This window comes from Bos javanicus, chromosome 16 (assembly GCF_032452875.1).
Source record: "Bos javanicus breed banteng chromosome 16, ARS-OSU_banteng_1.0, whole genome shotgun sequence".
In the NCBI taxonomy this organism is placed as follows: domain Eukaryota; kingdom Metazoa; phylum Chordata; class Mammalia; order Artiodactyla; family Bovidae; genus Bos; species Bos javanicus.
This window is the reverse complement of record NC_083883.1, coordinates 25,873,975-25,894,958: the sequence shown is the minus strand read 5'-3', so window position 1 is coordinate 25,894,958 and position 20,984 is coordinate 25,873,975. Positions and strand designations below refer to the sequence as shown.

The 20,984-nt window shown below is 41.5% G+C and overlaps 1 protein-coding gene and 1 long non-coding RNA gene across 3 annotated transcripts in view; one reads left to right on the top strand and one right to left on the bottom strand.

Annotated features, from left to right (window-relative positions):
• Nucleotides 1–18,951, top strand: part of DUSP10 (dual specificity phosphatase 10) — a 40,981-nt gene extending 22,030 nt beyond the window's left edge. For both annotated transcript variants that reach the window (XM_061382246.1, XM_061382247.1), the window contains exons 3-4: nucleotides 14,329–14,700; nucleotides 18,413–18,951. In XM_061382246.1, coding sequence (XP_061238230.1) covers nucleotides 14,329–14,700; nucleotides 18,413–18,678 — 638 coding nt within the window. In that variant the 3' untranslated portion in view covers nucleotides 18,679–18,951. The remainder of the gene's footprint in view (nucleotides 1–14,328; nucleotides 14,701–18,412) is intronic.
• LOC133227604 (uncharacterized) lies at nucleotides 12,685–14,373 on the bottom strand. The gene is made up of 2 exons (XR_009729884.1): nucleotides 14,097–14,373; nucleotides 12,685–12,887 (listed from the first exon to the last, which is right to left on the bottom strand). It is a non-coding gene; the product is annotated as an uncharacterized LOC133227604 (long non-coding RNA).
• Nucleotides 18,952–20,984: the final 2,033 nt, after the last annotated feature.

Sequence of the window (20,984 nt, the reverse complement as noted above, 5' to 3'; positions counted from 1 at the left end):
ATACCCAGCTAGTAATTGACAGAGATGGGATTGGAATTCAGGTCTACTGACTTCAAACAAGTTATTCTTCCACCCTCAGTGACATTTCCTATCACAACTAATGTGTGTCTTCTTTAAACTCTCGAAACATTTAATGAGCACCTACTATAATAAATCAGGTATGGCTCTCAGTGCTAAACAGTGCATACTTCCAATTTCTATGAATAACTCCCAGTATTAGTTCATTAAATCCTTGAAGTGACTCTATTGTTGCCTACTGGAACTATTATTAGCCCTGTTTTGCAAATGAGGAAGCTTGGGTCCAAGGAGGCTAAGGAACTTTGCTGAGATCATGCTGTTGGAAAGTGCAGAGGCCGCCTGAGCCACAGGGCAGTGATGTTGTGTTTCCTCTAAGATGTACAACAGCTCAGCTTTGTTGGGATCCACACTTTAATAATAACAAAAACAAGGGAAGAAATTAACAAGTGATTTCAGATAAGCGATCAGTGAAGACTGCTGCTGCTGCTGCTAAGTCGCTTCAGTCGTGTCCGACTCTGGGCAACCCCATAGATGGCAGCCCACCAGGCTCCCCCGTCCCTGTGATTCTCCAGGCAAGAACACTGGAGTGGGTTGCCATTTCCTTCTCCAGTGCATGAAAGTGAAAAGTGAAAGTGAAGTTGCTCAGTCGTGTCCGACTCTCAGGGACGCCATGGACTGCAACCTACCAGGCTCCTCCGTCCATGGGATTTTCCAGGCAAGAGTACTGGAGTGGGGTGCCATTGTCTTCTCCGTGAAGACTATGAAACTTTAAAACTTCACAGCATAGTGAAAGAGATCTGTGGGAAAGTTGCTGTAAATAAAAGGAAGACCTTTATGATGGGATCCTGTTTGATCTGAGGTATGAATCACCTACACGAGGACCTAGGGGAAGGGAGTTCCAGGAAGAGGGAACAGCACGTGCAGAGGCCCTGAGGTGGGAAGCAGGTCATCTAGGGTTCACAAATCCCGTGATAATGTCTCTCTTGGTTGTTCATTGATGTCCAGTTTGTCCACACTGTGCTGAAATTATAGAATGCCGAAATTTTGGGGAGAAACTTACAGACGATCCAAACCCCTGGTTTTCTAGAAGCGGCAAGAGGGGTCACAGAGCTAGCACCCAGTATGAATGCAGCATGGAGAGAGGGGCAGTGTTCCAAGTCCCTGCTGTCAGGACTTCTGATCCCTGAGCAATGTTAGGCCTGGCTTCAAGGGAGGGCGCTGGGCAACCTGAGGGTGCCAGCTGTGGGGTGCCTCTCAAGTCACCTCTCCTTTCCACCCATCCCAGGCTGAACCAACCTTGGCTGACCTTCCACTGAACCTCAAGTCTACACTGAAAATATATGATCCCAGTCCTCCCTGCCAGAGATGTACTGGCTTCCTGGTTTATTTTTTCTTCCCTTTCATCCCAGAAGGTGATCCATGACATGGGGACACGCCAGCTTTTGACCTGGTGCAAACTCATGTATCTCTCCGCACACAAAGGCCCCTCACCTGGCACTAGGCTGATCTTTCCAAGTTCAGCCCTCATGTGGGGCTCGGACCACTGGGCACAGCTGACTCAGTGAATCCTTGAGCCAAGAGAGCTCATGCCTGCTCTTTCTGGCAGTTTATCCTTAATGCTCAGACTTGCTTAGTATTCTTGCCAAATATAGAATTCAGCTCAGTGGCTTGAGGAAGTTGTTGCTATGCCTTTTGTGAACTGAAAACACTGGTTCAGTAAAACAACTCATGGTTTGATGTTGACACTTGATCCTTTCCCCTGCCACTTCCTGAATTCCCTAAGCCACAGCCCTTTGACCCTCAGATCATATGAAAACACATCCTTGTAAAAGCTATTTGTTTGGACGTGGGAGTGTCACCCACAGCTAGCGGAGATGCTCACAGCACTCTTTGCCCAGCGCTTCCCTACATGATAGTAAGGATGGAACCCACCCTTCACTCACATGACCCTGTCTCACTTCCTGCCTTTCTTCCCCTCCTCTTGTCATGGATGTTTGGAGATGACCTTTTACGAACATGATTTCCAATGGGAATGTTTCACAGTAGAAATATGTTCTCTCTTGAGGCCTGCTCTTGATATTTCTAGAGATTTATTTAATTGGACTCTACTTAAATCCCTCTGGGAAACATACTTTTGCCGTGAAGTTGTGATGTGTTTAATTTGGGGTCTAAGATAAATGCTGGTCCTCAGGGGAGGTGGATCATTAAGCAACAGTTTTCCTTTTGTACAGTGGGCTTGTTTAATGAATAACTTGCCTGGGCTTTCCTCTGTTTGTTTGTTTAGCAGTGCTTCATTAGTTAAACTCCTGCGCTGCAAAGCAAAGAATGCTTTCCCCTCTCTTCAGAGACCTAAGCAAGCATGGAGACTATCTGCTTGAGCTCTTGGGGAAAACATGGCTTTGTGTTTTATAGCTCTCTTCTCCTGTTAACATTCTTCCCTCTCTAGTCTTCCAGCATGATCTCATGGATTTTTTTTCCCCCCTTCTTTAATCCTTCCTGGTGGATTAACCGGTATTGAGCTTTTTAGTGAACAGAGGAGAAGCCCTAACATGGTATCGAGTGGCCTCCATGATACACAGAAAGTCTCCAGCTAAACCTTTCTTCAACCCAGACAGAGGCTGCAGGAAGGACAGGGGTCAGCACTGATCCACAGGGAGAGTATAACTAATGAGGAGACATGTGTTTTGGGGAAGAAATGGGCTCCTCTGCTTGTAGCTGGCTTGTGGCACGAAGGTTCTGGAAGATTCCACAGGCATGCTTTAGGCAGCTTTCCCATCTTGACCTTGGACCACTTCTGGCTTGAATTTGAGATACGGTACCTACTTGAGCTGGCTCCCAGGGGTCAGATTTCAGGCAGTCCACAGCCATGGGTGTGGTACTTCAAAAGTAAGCATTATAATTTATATTTTCAAAAAGTAAGCTATATGGGAATTCAAAGCATTGCTGTGTTTGTCTGCTTGGGCTGCCATAACAAAATACCATAGACGGGGTGCCTTCAAGAACAGACATTTATTTTCTCACAATTTTGGAGGCTAGAAGTCCGAGATCAGGATATAGGATGGTCAGGTGCTGGTGAGGTCTTCCTGGCTTGCAGATGGACACCTTCTTGCTGTGTCCTCAATCTGAGACACACACAGAGGGACAGACCAAGGTATTTGGTGTCTCTTCTTATAAGGTTCTAACCTCCTTTTTAAGGACCCCGCCTCATAACTGCATCTAAACCTATTTCTCAAAAGTCCCATCTGCAAATAATATCACATTAGGGATTAGGACTTCAGGATGAGAATTTGGGTGGGGACAGAGGGAGACACAGTCAGTCCATAGTGGGTACAAAACGTGTATTCTGCAAAAGGAAGGGTATGAATTTTGCCCAGGTTTGGAGTATAGATAAACTGTACCATCTGCCAAATTATTAATAATTTTTTTCTCACTCTTCTCTCTCTTTCCCTTTCAAACTCATACTGATCACATATTACAGACTTCTAAACATTCAGGAGCTTCCTGATGATTTAGATTAACATCCCAATTGCTTAACGGCTCTCAGGCCCTCTGCAGACTCCTGGGCCTCCTCTGGTCACTCTCGCTCCCTTATTCTGCTTCATCACATTCTGTCCCTTTGAGTCATCGAGGCCTCCTGAGTGTCCTGCCTTGGCCTCTAGTTTCGGTCCTCTCTGCCTCAACTGTTCTCCTGAGTCTCTTCCCCTCCATCCGTTTTCCAAACCAATCAATCCCTTTTTATCCCCAGAGAGGCCTGCTCTGAAACCTGATCTAATCGGCCCCCTCTCACAGCACTGGAGACCTGGAGGGCACCTCATGGCCCTCATCGTCATTAATCATTATCTTTTTATTTGTGTTTTATATATTGATCATCCATCTCCTCCCATCGGACCCTGACTGGTGGGGAGGGAGAGAGGAGGGGAGAGGGAAGGGGCATCATGAGCCTGTCACTCAAATCTCATAATGTCTGGGAGGACTTGCTCTCAAATAAAAGTGATTTTCTAAATACTTATTTATATATTTGACTGCGTTGGGTCTTAGTTGATGTCTCCAGGTTCTTAGTTCCCTAACCAGTGATTGAACTTAGGCCCCTTGCACTGGGAGAACAGAGTCTTAACCACTGGACTGTCAGGAAAGTCCCTAAAAGAGATTTTAAAAGTTGTGTTCATCAGGTGTGTCTGTTTAGAAAACCCATAGGCCTGAGCTGTGTGTTCGAGATGTGCCTTTCTCTAGGAACTGGTTGGCCTGGGATGAAATAGGTAAAGTTTAGATGTGGATGGACCAGAAGGAAATCTGAACTTTCAATGTTTTCAGGAACAGGAGGATTGAACTTGGCTGTCTTTCTATCAGCCCCTTTATATACTCAATCTGTAGTTTGATAGGGACACTTTGTAGCAGAAAGTTGTTCCCTTGATTGAATCCCAAAGCTCTGTCTTGAAAAGAAAAACTATTGCATGAATTTCTTTAATTGGCATTTTTGTGAGTGGATGTGAAGCTCAGTCTCATGGCAGATGAACTCCCAATGAAAATAAGGACCATAATGTGGGACTTTGGACAGACTGGGGGAAGAAGGGTACAAGTAGACCCATAGAGGTCAGCTCTGACCAGTCCAGGCTTGGCCTAAGGGAGCATGGACAACTTCTCTTGCCCCTCAGGCTGAAGAAGCGACTTGGAAAAATCAATTATGCCTACCCCCTGCCTTTCAGGTTGCTGCTGCTGTTGTTCAGGCCCTAAGTCATGTCCCACTCTTTGCGACCCCATGGACTGTATCCTGCCAGACTTCCCTGTCCTTCACGATCTCCTGGGGTTTGCTCAGATTTATGTCCATTGAGTTGGTGATGCTATCTAACCATCTCTTCCTCTGTTGCCCTCTTCTCCATTTACCTTCAGTCTTTCCCAGCATCAGGGTCTTTTCCAATGAGTCTGCTCTTCCCATCAGGTGGCCAAAATATTGGAGCTTCAGCTTCAGTTCTTCCAATGAATATTCAGGGTTGATTTCCTTTAGGATTAACTGGCTTGATCTCTCTGCCTTCCAGATGGTGCTTCCTGAAACTTTTAGGAGGCAGAATCGGGAGGGTGATGTAAAGATGGTGTTCTCTACACTAAGGGGCCTCATGGTGTGTGTGGTGGGGGGCGGTGGGGGACAGGAGGGAGGCTTGACCACTTTTCCCATCTTCACTTCAACTCTTTAAAAATAGGTTTCAAAAATATTGTGCGGATTCATTGGACATTTAAGCATCAGACATGTTCCAGGTAGAAGCTCCCTTTTGTTTTCTTTCCAAAGTGTTTTGTGAGAGAGGCAGGGGGAGGGTGGGGAGGAGGAAAGAGAGGCTAACACAGGAGGGCTGGCAGGACTGGGGGCCAAAGGGTGTTTTTCCTTAAAGTCACAGTGATTTCTGCCAAACCTGAGGGGCTCCTGGCTGTGGGAACTCAGCGATCTTAAGTTTGAAGCTTTCTCTCAGAAAAGTCATCTGCTCATTAAAAGAACACAAAGCTGTTTAATTGTTGTCTTTGTGGAAAATTGTATGACTGTCATCAGCTGTTGCTTCTGGCAGTGCTTTCTGTTCTAATGTAAATAAATGAGGTAACAGATTTAAAGAAACAGGCTGTATTTACATACTTGGAGAGCAAAGTATGCTCTCAAACAATCTGCCCATGTTCTTCAAATACACACAAATTAAACTGCTCTATCCCAAACGCTAGTTACTCATTAAAGCCTTAAAGTACGAATGCTAAGAAGGGGGCAACATGAGTGCACCACCCTTCAAGGGTAGTAACAAGAAACTGCCTTTTTTGTGTGCAGTTGAGAGCTACTTCAGCAGGCTGAAATTTAATCCCCAGCTTTCTTCTCCACCAATTCTGTAGTGAGGTAACTTTAAAAAAAAATTCATTTTATTGAAATATAGTTGATTTACAATGTTGTGTTCATTTCTGCTGTACACCAAAGTGATTCAGTTATACCTAGACACAGAGTCTTTTTCATATTCTTTTCCATTATAGTTTATCACAGAGTATTGAATTTACTTCCCTGTGCTATATAGTAGGACCTTGTTATTTATCTATTCTATGCAAAATAGTTTGTATCTGCTGATCCCAAACTCAAAATTCATTCCACGTTCAACTTCATTTTTGTTGCTTTTTGTTTGTTTGGTTTTGTTTTGTTTTGATTTGTTTTTAAAGTAGCTTTGTTGATCTATTATTTAAATACTATAAAATCAGCTCACTTTATGTTTTGTTGATTATAATCGACATTTATTACATTAGTCTCAGGTGTATAACATAGTGATTCAATATTCTTATCCACTGCAAAATGATCGCCGTGCTAAGCCTCATTTCCATCTGTCACCATACAGAGTTATTACAATAGTATTGATATTTCTTGTGCTGTGAATTTCATCCCCATGACTTACATATTTTACAGTTGGAATTTTATACCTCTGCATCCCCTTCACTTTGTCTATCTCCTAACAAACCAAATAAACAAACAAAACAAAACCAAAACAGACTTATTAGATACGGAGAACGAGCTGATTGTGGCCAGAGTGGAGGGAGCAGGGACAGCTTCTGAGCTGAGGATAGGGTGATAAGGTTAGAAGGAGAAACTTTTAAACTTTGACAAAAACATGCCCCTGTCAGCGTTTCTTGGAATGCATACAATTAAAGCTTCATTTTCAGTTTTTATAAATCAAAGATCCTAAGTCATTGGATCTTTCTGACTCTGTTTGCTTTCTTGAGGTAAATATTTAGGCAGGAATTAACAACAAAAAAATTCTTTCCATTAAGGGCAGCATAAAGATTCTGTCAAAGAAGGAAGTGATATATTTTAAAACACAAGAAGTCAGAGCCCCCAAACAAGTTAATAATTAGAAGTATAGAAGTATGTAGAAACAAATATTTAGCTGAAAGCACATTGCATCTTATATAAAGATTTAGGAAAGAGCAAAAATTATTATAGCTCTTGATACATATTATAGCTAAGTATTAGCTGATCCACAGTGCTAGATTTTATAACCTACTGAGTTTTTGTAGTAGAAAGGATGGCAAATAATCTGGAATGTCTATTTCAAGTAAGCATTAATAGTCTAAATTATGATTTTTGTCCAGCAGAAAATTCAATGAAAGGACCATATTATTAACTCAAAATTTGAGAATATTCTGGCATAAATTTTTGAAGACTTTTCTGTTTTTTTCCCCTCTCAAAACATCACTAAATATAACTTTGTTAAATTACTATTAAATGTAAAGATAGGGGTAATAGTTATTTTGGAAAGACAGTTTTGTGAGGGACATTCTTGAAGTAATTTCCACCTATGATTTGTCACTAGGTAAAGTAGACACCCGGAGAAGACAATGGCACCCCACTCCAGTACTCTTGCCTGGAAAATCCCATGGACTGAGGAGCCTGGTAGGCTGCAGTCCATGGGGTCGCTGAGAGTCGGACATGACTGAGCGACTTACCTTTCACTTTTCACTTTCATCCATTGGAGAAGGAAATAGCAACCCACTCCAGTTTTCTTGCCTGGAGAATCCCAGGGATGGGGGAGCCTGGTGGGCTGCCATCTATGGGGTCACACAGAGTTGGAAACGACTGAAGTGACTTAGCAGCAGCAAAGTAGACACCAGAGAGATCCTTTTACATATCTTTTAACTTACCTAAATTATTTCCAAAAAGAGATTGATCACCCATCCATGACTGAGAGATTGATCCCTTACCTACAGTTATTGGTATCAAATATATCAACAAATCACCTATCTTCCTATAACATATAGCTAAGTCCTGTGTACAAAAGGATTTAAATCAGGTTATTCCTGCACTCTTTCCCTGATGCCTGGTATATAATAGACTACCTTCTACAGTTGGCTTTGAAAATACATCTGTAGAGAACTTGTATCTCCTATTAGAGAGAACAGACAGTAAAAAAATCCATGAGGCAAGGGACTAACAAATGAACAGATATATCTTCCCGGAACACAAATATTGCCCAAATAATAAAAATGTGCTCCTTTGAATTCAAGATCCTAATTTTTCTTAAAGAGTTTTAACGTTTATGGTAACTTGTTGCTTATGTTTTTTTCACACATTGGACAGGTCACATGTAAGCAATGAAATGACAGCATTTTAAGGGTCATAGGGATACTCTTCTCTGACTCACAGTCTCCACCGGCAACACGGTTGGATTCAGCCTTCTAAGTTTCTCTCTTCCCCTGGTAACAAAGTCGTTTCTTTTATCCCTTTTGTTCTTACCTTACACCTGGTGACTCAGTACTTTTGACTCATTCTCCCTCTTTAATGCCACCTCCCTCAGGAAAGGATATGCCTTCCCTGGAGGTACAACTGATCATAAAACAGTTTAGGTGATACCTTCTGGTATTGAACTTGAAACCATTCCTACCATAAAATCCCCTGTTGCATCTATGACTTATGAAGACAATTTCTTAGAGAATAAGAGGTAGAAGTAATCTTTGTGGATCTAGATTATATGCCTGATATCCTATAATATCCTAATATTCCTCTCTCCTGTTAAGGTGGGTGATTTTCTTCCCTGAAAAGTATGAAACAATCCCCCACCTCCACCCCCACTCCCCCACTCCCCCAATCCCATCTTCTGTCTTTGAGACTTTCAACTCTGGAAGCCTGACGTCAGCTCCAATTTATTCAGGCTTTGTGAGAATAGGATCTTGAGAGTCTGCTCAGATGGACTCCAGTTTCCACAGAGGACCCACAAAATAGTATCCATAAGGACCCATCTTCTAACAATCGCTTTCTCATTTATAGTGGTAATAACTCATGTAGCATCTTATCCATATTAAGAGCTCTATGACATAAACACTTCTGTTAGCTCCACATAATGGGTGTGGAAGTTGAGGTGCAGAGGTGTTAAATAACTCACCAAGGTAACACAGCTAGTTAAGAAACCATGATTCTCAGCACAAGCAGTCTGGCTCCAGAGTCTATGTTCTTAACTACTATCATTAAGCACCACTTTACTTTAAAAAACGAGTTACCCAGTAAGAAAATCTAGACAACAAAGAATGACAAAGAATATGCTCGCAGCAGGCTTGTAGCAAAGTCCATCTTGCACCCCCTTCCACTTTTCTTTGGATGTTCATGCCATTTGCTGACCTTCAGTGAGCATTTTTATTAGATTTCTGGAACATGCTCTCTTTTCAACTTAGCGTACAGCCAAAAAGCTGGTGTGTCAAAGTGCTGGCCATCGTTGAAAGATGGAAATGTCTTGCTTATAGATTCTGCATTTGGATGCAGTTTCTTTATTTTGCCACCCAGAGCACTGCTTCTGAATCACATTACCGAGGGCTCTTGTGTTTCTAGGGCTGGAATAGCCAAAACAGCTACAGGAGCTGAAATGCATCTATAGAGAGAGGTTTCCCACTTCAACTAGAATCCACTGCTTCAGTGGTACTCTCACCTCACTGACCTTCTGTTGGAGGAAACGCACCAGTTGCATTTTTACGTGTTTTGTGGGGGTGCTGTGTATTCTTTGTTGTTGCCATTCAGAATCCACGTGCTGACCATACTCATTTTGGCAGAGAACCTGGTTTTGAGATAAGGTTTGAAATGTTTGCCTCCAGTTCTGTTGCCCATGCCTGGGAAATATTTGCACTGATAACTTCGAGCAGTTCTGTGTCTATAGAGATCGCTCAGCCAGTGGGACTTGGGGGCACAGGAGAGAGAAGGGGAGGGAGGGGAGAAGAGGGATTTTATTGAAAACACTCAATTCTCCTCTGGCAAAACCAGGAATCCGAAGACATGCAGACTTTTCTTGGGAAAGCTAGGACAAAGAAAATGAAATCAGATTTCATTGTTTAGGAAACATGGAATGCTGTTGCTTTCTTTATAATAAAAGTATATTATTTAAACTATAAAATTGCTCAGATACCTTGGTTCCTAGTTCGTTTTCAATAAACTTTTAAAATAAAAACTCTGGAACATTAGCTTATTTATCATTTAGAGTCTTTATATTAAGCAGATTTTTTTCTGGATTATAACCTCATATCTTAAAGCTCTTTTATTCATTCAGTTTGTACTTTATTTTTCCTCCTTTTCTGGCTTCTTTAGATTTATTTATTTTTTTTGAGATATCTAGTTTTTTTTTTTTTTTTACAAAAATGTAGTTGATTTACAATGTTGTATTAATTCCTGGTGTATAGCAAAGTGATTCAGTTACACCTATATACACATTCTTTTTTAAAATTTTCTTTTCCATTATGGTTTTTCATAGGATATTGAATATAGTCCTCTGTGCTATACAGTAGGAGTTTGTTGTTTATCCATTCCATATATAAAAGTTTACATCTGCTAACCCCAACTTCACACTCTACCCCTCCCCCAAATTCCTCCCCCTCGGCAACTGCCAGTCTGTTCTCTATCCATGATTTTGTTTCTGTTTCATAGATCGATTTGTTTGTGTCATATTTTATATTCCACATATAAGTGATATCACATGGTATTTGTCTTAGAATTTTTTTTTAGATCTTTAAAATGGTAGTTTTCCAAAGTAATGAAAAAAGTGCTTAATATGTGCTATATATTGTTTCAAAATACTTTATTCTTATAAATCAGTTTAATTCTCAAGACTGTCGATAAGGCAGGTGACCCTGTTTCACCTGCGGGGAAACGAAGAAGCCGAGAGGTAAGGACCTTGTACAAGGTCTCATTGCCAGTATTTGGCAGTGCTGGGATTCAGTCTGGCCTCAGAGTCAGTGCACTGCATGGAGGGTTCTCACAAACTTCAGAGTCAGCAGATCTGCTGAAGGTGAGGGCAGCAGCAATGATGACATTGTAGTAATGAAATATTACTTATCAAATGCCCGATCATATGTTTACATAGGTATCCTATACCACAATTTGGGTAGGTGATATTATGCCCACTTCACAGATCAGTAAACTGAGTCTTAATGAGGAAAAGAGATTTGTACCAGGTCTTACAGCTCTCATGAGACACAATCACAGTTGCAGTCTGTATTTGACTGTCTCTCACCCTTCTCTTAACCACCATGCGACACTGCTTCCACTTCAGTTGTTAGTTGTCATCTTGTAATGCTCCTATGTTGTCCTAACAAATACAAAGTAATCAAAACTCCTCATGAAGTGACTAGTCTGTTCAGCTTCTGTGGAATGTGGTGAGGTAGGGTGGAGGGAAAGTCTTTGGAAGAGAGAACCACATAAGCCCTCCTCCTTCCCTTCACTTCCAAAGCCCTAAGGGAAGAAAACAGTCCTCCCTACAGACATCTCTCTCAAAGCCACTACTATAAGATTCTACTGGTTCATTTTGCTGTAAGCACCATCCTCAGAGTTCTTTAACTGCAGTATCTTGCTGTGCATGACCCTTAGGGAGAACTGATGCTGACATTGGTCAGCAGACTGGCAGTTGAACAGACTGTTTGTTCATATCCCTCAATGAACGTTTCCTTGTCTAGTTAATATGTGTGAATTAGAATATTTCCTTTTCTATGCACTCTGCCTCCAAAGATTCGATGAACAGAGTTCCCACATGGCTTAAACATACACATAATTTCGCACGTGAGCACCCCCTGGGATCCGGAGCATTTTGTGTCTGTCTGTCTCCAATTCCCTCTCTTCCCCTCCCCCATGGGCTTTTTCCCCCCATTAGGCAAATGGAAGGCTCATGCCACCTGTTAGCATTACGTCATTGGCTCCCCAGAACACAGTTGCACCAAAGGCCTTAAACAAAGTAGTTCTTCTTGTATTGTTTGCACTCAAAGAGCTGATATCATGCCAACTGATGTCATTGTATGTCTTTGTGTAACTGCTATGGCAACTGGGCAGGTGGGGAGTCTCCAGCTGATGTCATTGGGGAAGGAGGTGTAGAGACAGAATTTTAAAAAGCTCTATGTTGCTTTTTTTCTGTGTGTGTGGTTTTCTGGCATGCATTTTTTTCCCCCAAACTAGCTGCTTTTAAGACAAATTACAGCTTGAGTACCCTAAATAAGAACACAGAGAAGTCTCCCTGCCCCCCCACCTACCCCCTAAAGGCTTCTTTTGAGTTTGTTTTGTTGTTCTGTCCTCTCATCTTATATGGAAAAGTGTAACAACTGTCTTTTTCTTAAGGAAAAAAAAAAAAAAGTGAACTAGGTTCCCATTACAGAACTGGTGTGGAACTGTTTACTAGAATTTTATGGAGCCAAAGCTGAGCAAACTTCTAAATAACTCTTCAGTCTCTTTCATGGAGCTTGTGTTGGTGACGGTGGGTAATTTCAAATTCTTGTTTAGGTATATTCACTAATGAAGTTTTTACTGATAATCTCCATTTCTTCCGTCTGCTTGAAAAATGATCCCTTTGGATCCAGACAAACTTTTTATTTTAATCATTATTTCATAGCAGAATAAACTAATAAGATGTAAAGGCAGAGTTTAATTCTAGAAATTAATTAAAATGAATTTGTAGCTCTTGTTTTTCTTTTCAAATAGGCTTAGACACAGATGGTCATGATACTACTCCTTTCAAATCATCTTTGAGTCATGGCTGCATCTTAATAAAAATAATGATTTCCCGGGTTTTTACAACTTGTGTGCACTGGCTGTGAGCAGCACTGAGACTTGGTCTTGGGGTACAGCCTGGAGCTTCCTGATGTGGTTGACAGAGATGAGACTTGAAATGGAGAAGGACATAGATTCAGAAACTGGTGAACAGTTCAACTTCCTTTATTTATTTTAACACAACCATATCCTGTTCACACTTATGTTTCCTCTCTTATCTCCTCAAACTATCAAGAGAGAAGTAAGGCATCCGTCTGGAGGAGAGAGGGAGTGGTAAATGTGTTCTGATGACTTTCAGCTTCTAGGCGATCTCCAGCTTCTGCCTGTGTTCAAAGGCAAGGCCAGAGTGTATCTGATGGATAAGAATTAGAGCTCACTGAGTAGGTAATACTGTCAACTCTGATTTCATAGCCCTTACATGTACATTGTGTAATCTGACCTTCATAATAATCCTTTTGGCTTACCCACAAACACATCTAACAAATATTAAAGAAAAAATTTAAGCAATAGACTATAATCCATACATTTCCTAATTTAAACTAGTGCTCTTTTTTGCATGGTTCTTTAGCTTTTGATCATGTGGATGGTGAACATTTTTGAATCAGATTTTTTCATTTAATATTAAATAGAAACATAGTCTTTATTTTCATGGTCCTTTCACAACTCTGAATGGCTACATAATATTGCACTTGGGTGACTGACAACTTTTCTGTTTTCAAAAATGGTTTTGTTTCTTACTTGGCCTTTCTAGAAAACGGATACTGCTATAGTGAACATCTTTATGCATCTAGCTGGATATCTTTGGTCAGATGATTTCCTTAAGATATATATTCCCATAAATGATTTGCATTTGATGAGGGGGAGGTTTGCATACTTTGTATGGATCCCTATATGCTGCTGCTGCTGCTAAGTCGTTTCAGTCGTGTCCAACTCTGTGCGACCCCATAGACAGCAGCCCACCAGGCTCCGCTGTCCCTGGGATTCTCCAGGCAAGAACACTGGAGTGGCTTGCCATTTCCTTCTCCAATGCATGAAAGTGAAAGTGAAGTCGCTTAGTCAAGTCTGACTCTTAGCGACCTCACGGACTGCAGCCTACCAGGCTCCTCTGTCCATGGGAGTTTCCAGGCAAGAGTACTGGAGTGGGGTGCCATTGCCTCCTCTGGATCCCTGTATACCAGATTCCTAATCATACTAAGAGGTATATGCCATTACCCTCATTTTACAGATGGGGAATTTGAGGCCAAGAAAGAGAAATTAACTTATCCAGATCACAGACCCAAGAAGTGGTGGAACTGGGATTATAACCAAGATAATCTGGGTTCTTCTAAGGTCCTTGCTTGTAACCACTCTCTTGTTTGGGAGCAAACTTGGCCTTCTGGGTGAGGTGAGCTTACAAAGGGTGCAAGTCACACACCTCCACTGCCCAGTTAGTTACTGGCAGAAATTCTACACCCGAGGAAGTCATCTATGCCTTCCTGGGCTCCTAAAGTGCAAGGCTGTATATAGGCCACTGAGCATATGACTCTTAGGGGCAGATCAAATGTGCGGCTAATGAAATTACCTGATGCTTCGTGGAACTCTTTCCAGGGGAACATGCCCCAGTTTGTATAAAAGGCACAACTCCAAAGTACTGCATGCAGCCTCCAAAATTTGTCCTGGGTCTCCCAAGGGATTTTCATTTGTGTTTTGATTTTCTTTCTAAAAATGCAATAAGCAACTACACGCATTCATTCTTCTGACAGCTCTGAAGTTCGAGGGGGGAGTCATTCTCACTTCCTGTGTTTGTGTTCCAGGTGGACTTAGCAGTTTTAAGCAGAACCATGAAAACCTCTGTGATAACTCCCTCCAGCTCCAAGAGTGCCGGGAGGTGGGGGGCGGCGCGTCTGCGGCCTCGAGCATGCTACCTCAATCCATCCCCAGCACCCCCGACATCGAGAACGCGGAGCTGACACCCATCTTGCCCTTCCTGTTCCTTGGCAACGAGCAGGACGCTCAGGACCTGGAGACGATGCAGCGGCTGAACATTGGCTACGTCATCAACGTCACCACCCACCTGCCCCTCTACCACTACGAGAAAGGCCTGTTCAACTACAAGCGGCTGCCGGCCACCGACAGCAACAAGCAGAACCTGCGGCAGTACTTTGAAGAGGCTTTTGAGTTCATCGGTAACTATCTCCCATGGGGAAGTCTCGTCTTCTGGCTTCCTTTTCCCTCCGGCTTTTTTGCTTTGATAGCAGGTCCAAGATTTCTGCCTGAGTTGCAGAAAAGCTCCACGGAAGTGTTTTTGGGCTCCCCCACCTGGTGCAGGGTATTCTCCTAAGTCATAACCCAGCAAGTGTTTTGGAGCCATGGTTATCAAAGTACAGTCATTCAACTGGGTTGGGAATCCATTCAGTGAGACCACCTCATGTCTCCAGTTCCCAGTGAAAAAGTGGCAGGGGTTAGCACTGAGATGTTCTATGACATCATATCAAAAGAATTGGTAGAAAGGAAGAAGTTGGTGGCCAAAACAGGTGCGTGAGTATATGGTCTACTGAGATTTCTTGGCATCTTGTAGGGAGTTAAATATAGCCTGCCCTCTGGTGGGCTTTTCTGGTGTCTCAGACAGTAAAGGATCCACCTGCAATGAGGGAGACCTGGGTTGGGAAGATCCCCTGGAGGATGACATGGCAACCTACTCCAGTATTCTTGCCTGGAGAATCCCCATGGGCTTCCCATGAATCCCCAGAGGAGCCTGGCAGGCTACAATCCATGGAGTCGCAAAGAGTTGTACATGACTGAATGACTAAGCATAGCACAGCACCAGATCCACAGGTTCCACCTCTGCAGATTCAGCCAACCACTGATGGAATTTCTGGATATGGAGGGCTGATTGCACTGTGCCATTTTATATAAAGGGACTTGAACATCCGTGGATTTTATCCACAGGAGTAGAGGGATGCAGGAACCGATGCCCTGCAGGTACTGAGTGCTGGCTGTATTGTAAGTATGACACAGACTTCTAAGCTTATCCATGTCTCCCTTCAGTTCAGTTCAGTCGCTCAGTCGTGTCTGACTCTTTGCGACCCCATGAATCGCAGCACGCCAGGCCTCCCTGTCCATCACCAACTCCCGGAGTTTACTCAGACGCACGTCCATCGAGTCAGTGATGCCATCCAGCCATCTCATCTTACCTTGAGTTAATTGCCAATGCTTGAGGTCAAGGTAGCATTTGCTGAAGGATCGTTTCTGAAGGATATTTTTCAGAAACATAGTGCTATAGTGAACATCTTTATGTATCACATCAGTGCGAAGGTGGTGGGGGGAGTGGGGAGTAGTATTCCCCTTCTGTTTGCTTTGTCTCTCCATTCTTAAAAGTTGTGTAGCCAAAGCGTGTGAGGTTGAGCGCTCATGAGATGATACTAGATTTCCTTAGTTCATCCAGGCTCATTGAAGTAGGAAAGAGAGAATGGTATAGCCCGTGTAGTTCCCAAGGAGAGAAAATTCTAGCAGCAGCAGGCTTTAATCTCCACAGAGAAGCAACGACCAGCCTAACCCTAATCCTCAACTTTAACTTTTGCTGCTTCTAAGCCTCAAACTGTTGCAAGGCTTAAATGATCACTTGGAGAGGACCTGGCACTCAACAATTTTTTTCTCAAGTGACTCTAGTCTTTCTTACTACAAAAGAGTGACCCAGTCCTTTTCCTAAATATTGTAGCAAGTTGTCACTGGCCTCTGTCTCAGGAAGAATGCACTCAAGTTCAATACTCCTTTGTCAGGAAAAAAAAAAAACAACTTGGATTTATCAGCCACTGAAGTAGGTAGATTTGCTGTAGAGTTGGCAGCTCTGGTCACTTGGCCCAGGCATTTTCTTGCTGATCTTGCCTGGTTTTGCAGGCCTATGAAATGTTCAATCTGGAAGGAAATTCTGAATGGTCATTGAACTCAGAAAAGTAAAGTGACTTCTCCTAGATTGTAGGAACTTTAGTGTTAGAGAAGGGACCAGAGCCTAATGCTCTTGACTCCAAGTCCAGACACTGGGGCCAGAAGTGTGGGCAGTGTTTACAAGGCTCTATTATTGGGTTGGCCAGAAAATTTGTTTGGATTTTTCTGTAAGTCAAGTGTTACAATAGTTCTAATGCATAATGCTTGTGGATGCAAAGATACCTTAAACTCTTTGTTAATGATATCTGAATCAAATCTTGAGCCCCAAGGGAGAAAAGTTTGCATCCAAGTAGATGAGGAACATCCTGGTTGGCATATAATGTCATGAGTGCAACTTTTTGTCTTAGTTCCAGTTGGGGGAAGTTAAGAAATTGTTTTCTATTTAATGAGTAGCATAAGATGTGCTTAGGGTCTAAGGATTTCAATCAAAGCATCCACATTCCTTATAAATTATTCAGGCTTACCTAGTTTTTTAAAAACAAAACAAAACAAAAATAAATAGCATTAAAGGCTGGAAACAATTCCACATCACACCCTGCACAGGCACAATTTTTAAATTTTCATTGTTATATCATTGAGTAAACTGAAATCTTACAGTCTTGCTTTAAGAAAAATACACCCTGTTTTAGAAACATAATAGCATCCACAGAGAGTTTGATGTAAACTAAGCAGAGTCTAGGTTTAGGATTTAACTATGACAGTTGGTTATTGCTGCGTTGGCTGATATTATTCCTGTATTCCCCTATGCCTGGTTAGTATTACTCCCATTATTCAGATAGGAGGATTGAGCCTCTGAGCAGTTACAGGATTCACGCAAGGTCCTCTACGAGGTGGAACCATGGCCAGACCTAGCCCTTTGTGGCTCATCTTCTTTACCCCCATGCTTTCCACTCTTGGGGTGGAGGCCGTTAAATAGTGTGTGCTAAAAAGAAGAAATTGAAAACAGGAGATGCTTTTGTAAAATACTGTTATCTATAAGAAGTAAGTCAAATCTCTGAATTTTTAAGTTGAAAATTTGCTCAATGTTTGTTTTGTTGATCTATAAGTGGGTAACCAGTAGAAGTAGTTTATGTTAAAATCTGGCTCTCCTTTACATACTCCTTTCCCAATCTTCTAATTGATATATTTTTCAGGGATACTGTCTTTGGGATGACTTTTATTGGGTTGGCCAAAAAATTTGTTTGGGTATTTGTATACTCTAAGAACCCAAACGAACTTTTTGGCCAACCCAATAGTTTAGAAGTGTCACTGAGAATCCATTCAGACAGTGCCCACAAGCTGTTCTCCTGGGTTTTTAATATATCTGAAAACCTTTAAAGTATTATCTTTTTCGATTGCCCTGGATTCTGAGCCAGCACTGGAATTCCTCCGTCATCCATATCATTACCATGTTAGAACATCATGTATGCATGTGAGGGGATTGGACAGTTCAGATGGAGGTGACACTCTTATCTATTTAATACTAGTTCCTGTACAGAGCAGTTCTACAATATAAAAAAAAAGAAGTGCTTTTTCTCTATCACAGGTAGGAGAGACATTGTTAATAACACTAGCTTCGATAAATGACACAGTGTGACGATGGGAATTAACATCCTTAATCAGAAGGGTCTACTTAACCAGTGACTACATTTAGGCTGATTATGTCACAACTCATTCCTCAGTTGACCACCATCACCTGTGAAGTCCACTATTATGGTGAATGACTCTCACCTACTCATCCCTCTAAATGTAAAATAAGCTTCTTATTCAAGCTAATGCTGCTTTTAGCCAGTTCTGGAGGTTGTGCCATAAACAGACACAATTAAGTAGGAAATTATACTTAGTTTCCAAACCATTTTCATGTCGTCTTTCTCTACAGAATATGACATCACCAAGTCTAGATAAACGTTAACCTCTCTCCTTCCATCTCTCTGTCCCCTGCCCTGCACCTCTTGCTTTTCTCCCTCATTCCAGAGGAAGCTCACCAGTGTGGGAAGGGGCTGCTCATCCACTGTCAGGCGGGCGTGTCCCGCTCTGCCACCATCGTCATCGCCTACTTGATGAAGCACACGCGGATGACCATGACTGATGCTTATAAATTTGTCAAAGGCAAACGACCAATTATTTCCCCAAACCTTAACTTCATGGGGCAGTTGCTGGAGTTTGAGGAAGACCTGAACAATGGTGTGACACCACGAATCCTTACACCAAAGCTGATGGGTGTGGAGACAGTTGTGTGACCATAGTCTGGCTGGAAAGGATGACTGTTCTCCATTAGGAGATGAAGAGGAAGGAGTATGGATTCTTTCTTTTCTTTTTTTCTTTTTCTTCTTTTTTTAGATGGGGGTAAAGTTTGTGAATGGAAACAAACTTGTTTAAAAACTTTATTTTTAACCAGTGTGAGAAGAATTTAACTTTTGATGCCGTTGAGATTTATTTCCCACCAACTGACAAAGCAGGGAGTCTAAAGAAGTCATTTTTTTAAGCCAACAATAAAAATATCATAAAACCTGTTTCTTCCCCTTTTCCTTTTAAGCTATTTGTAGAGTTTACGATTAACTAGTCTGTGCAGGTTCATAGACCGAAGACACTATACTTTAAACCAATTAAAAAGAACCCAAAGTAAGTAGAAAAGACATTGAATCATGAAGACCTAGGATCTGCCTGACCTGTCCTTATAGAAAACAAAAACCCAACCAAACCAAGCCCTGCTGTGCTCACTGGTGCAAAGAGAAGACCAGGGCAGCTTAAGTGGTCTAAGAACCCTTCACATTCTTTAAAGAGACAAAGGATACTGTTGATTTTGTGTGTTTCATACTCTGGATTACTTTTCTTCCCTCTCTGTGTTTAAGAGATTTTTTTTTTTTCAAATAGCAAGGAACTGACCATTATACCATATGCCTTCACTGGCTTCTTGTGCAATAATATGGTGTTTTGAGTGTGCAAATGAGTTAGAGCTGGCAGCTGAAAAATAGACAAATAGTGCAAAGTTGCCAGCTTGGAGATAGAAAGGAATTAAACAAAACCAGTTACTTTCTTTCCCACCTTTTTCCTTTTTTTTTTCTCTTTGATTTGATTCTGGTTACAGTGCCATAAACCTTGTTACATATGTATATCAGAATGTAAAAAAAAAAGACAAAAATTTATTTAAAAATATTTTTCGCAAAAAATCTTGGTGTGTTTCTGTTGATTGTGTAAAAATTTTATTTTCATTATATAAATGAAAATCATTTGGAAATGTGTCTATTTCCTCTTCTTTTCCTCAATTCAAGTTCAAGCATCTCTTACCTCTTGTAAGCTGTCCATGTAACGTAACTGGAAGTAAACACAAATTTTTGATACAGGGATAGAGAGATGAGGGAAAGGAAATATCTCTGGCCTCAGTGTGAAGCAGAGAGTTAGCAAGGAAGTGAAAAAGCTCTAGTCGGCCAGGTCATGGTTCCCTCTATTGTCACAGTCCTGCCATCCACTTCTGCCAATGTAATTCCTCTTACAAAGGGGAAACCTCAGGTAATCTCCTTGAAAAAGGTGTGAGGTTTGACAGCAGCCTTTGAGCCTTGGTGACCAGGTCACTGCCAGATTGATTGGTTAGAATTCTCTTATCTCCCCAGTGGCTCTTTGATCAATGTCTGTGACCCCTACAATATGACCCCTACAATATCAATATTGTGGGGTTCTTGATATCCCCCTTCCATTGTCACTTACCCACTTGGCACCTTTGGTAACGTTAATCAGGAAGCATTGCAGGCAGATTCTTTACCTTCTGAGCCGCCAGGGAAGACCTGGTATGCACTGCAACACACTGCTGTTTCCTACTTTTCTGCCAGCAAACTGAATTCAACTTCATAAGTACAGCTTCCCCATCACACTTGGTTAATACATAGTTGGTATTCCATGGGTTCTCAGTCCACAGAGGAGTACGGAGCGGGTAGGGGAAGAAAACAAATCAAATGTTTTCTATTTTTATTGAAAATAGAAGCCTCCAGGGAATTGGCCATAGGGAGGATTCACAGCAGATTAAAATTTGCCCAAGGTGAGTAAAAAAGTAGAATGATTTGGAAATTTCCAATTCTATATGAGTACGTTTGGACATAATATCCTTGTGAACATTTGCCAACCAGTATTTATAATGAAATATTTTTAATATTTAAAAAATAGCTTTTCTATTAGAAGTGATTTAACTTTTTGTTTGATTAGCAAAATAGAGACTGAATTTAACAAGAATTAATTGAAGGTTGTTTTGACTTAGTTTGGTTTATTACAAAGCATTAATAAGGTGAAAAGCAAATTTCTCTATGGTGCTTTCTACTCTTCAGTCTAACAATTTTCTTGGTGCTAGAACGTATTTAAGAAGTGGGATTGATGTGTAATTAGGGATTTAAAATATATAAGGATTTACTATATATTTCTTTTTCTTTATTCTAAGTTCAAATATTAAAGTTCTGATAGTGTGAGTTTTATTCCCCCTTTTTTTTCTTTTTAACAAAATAAGAATTGCTATAGTTTCTTGAGCAAAATATGAAAATAATTTATGATTTTTGAACTT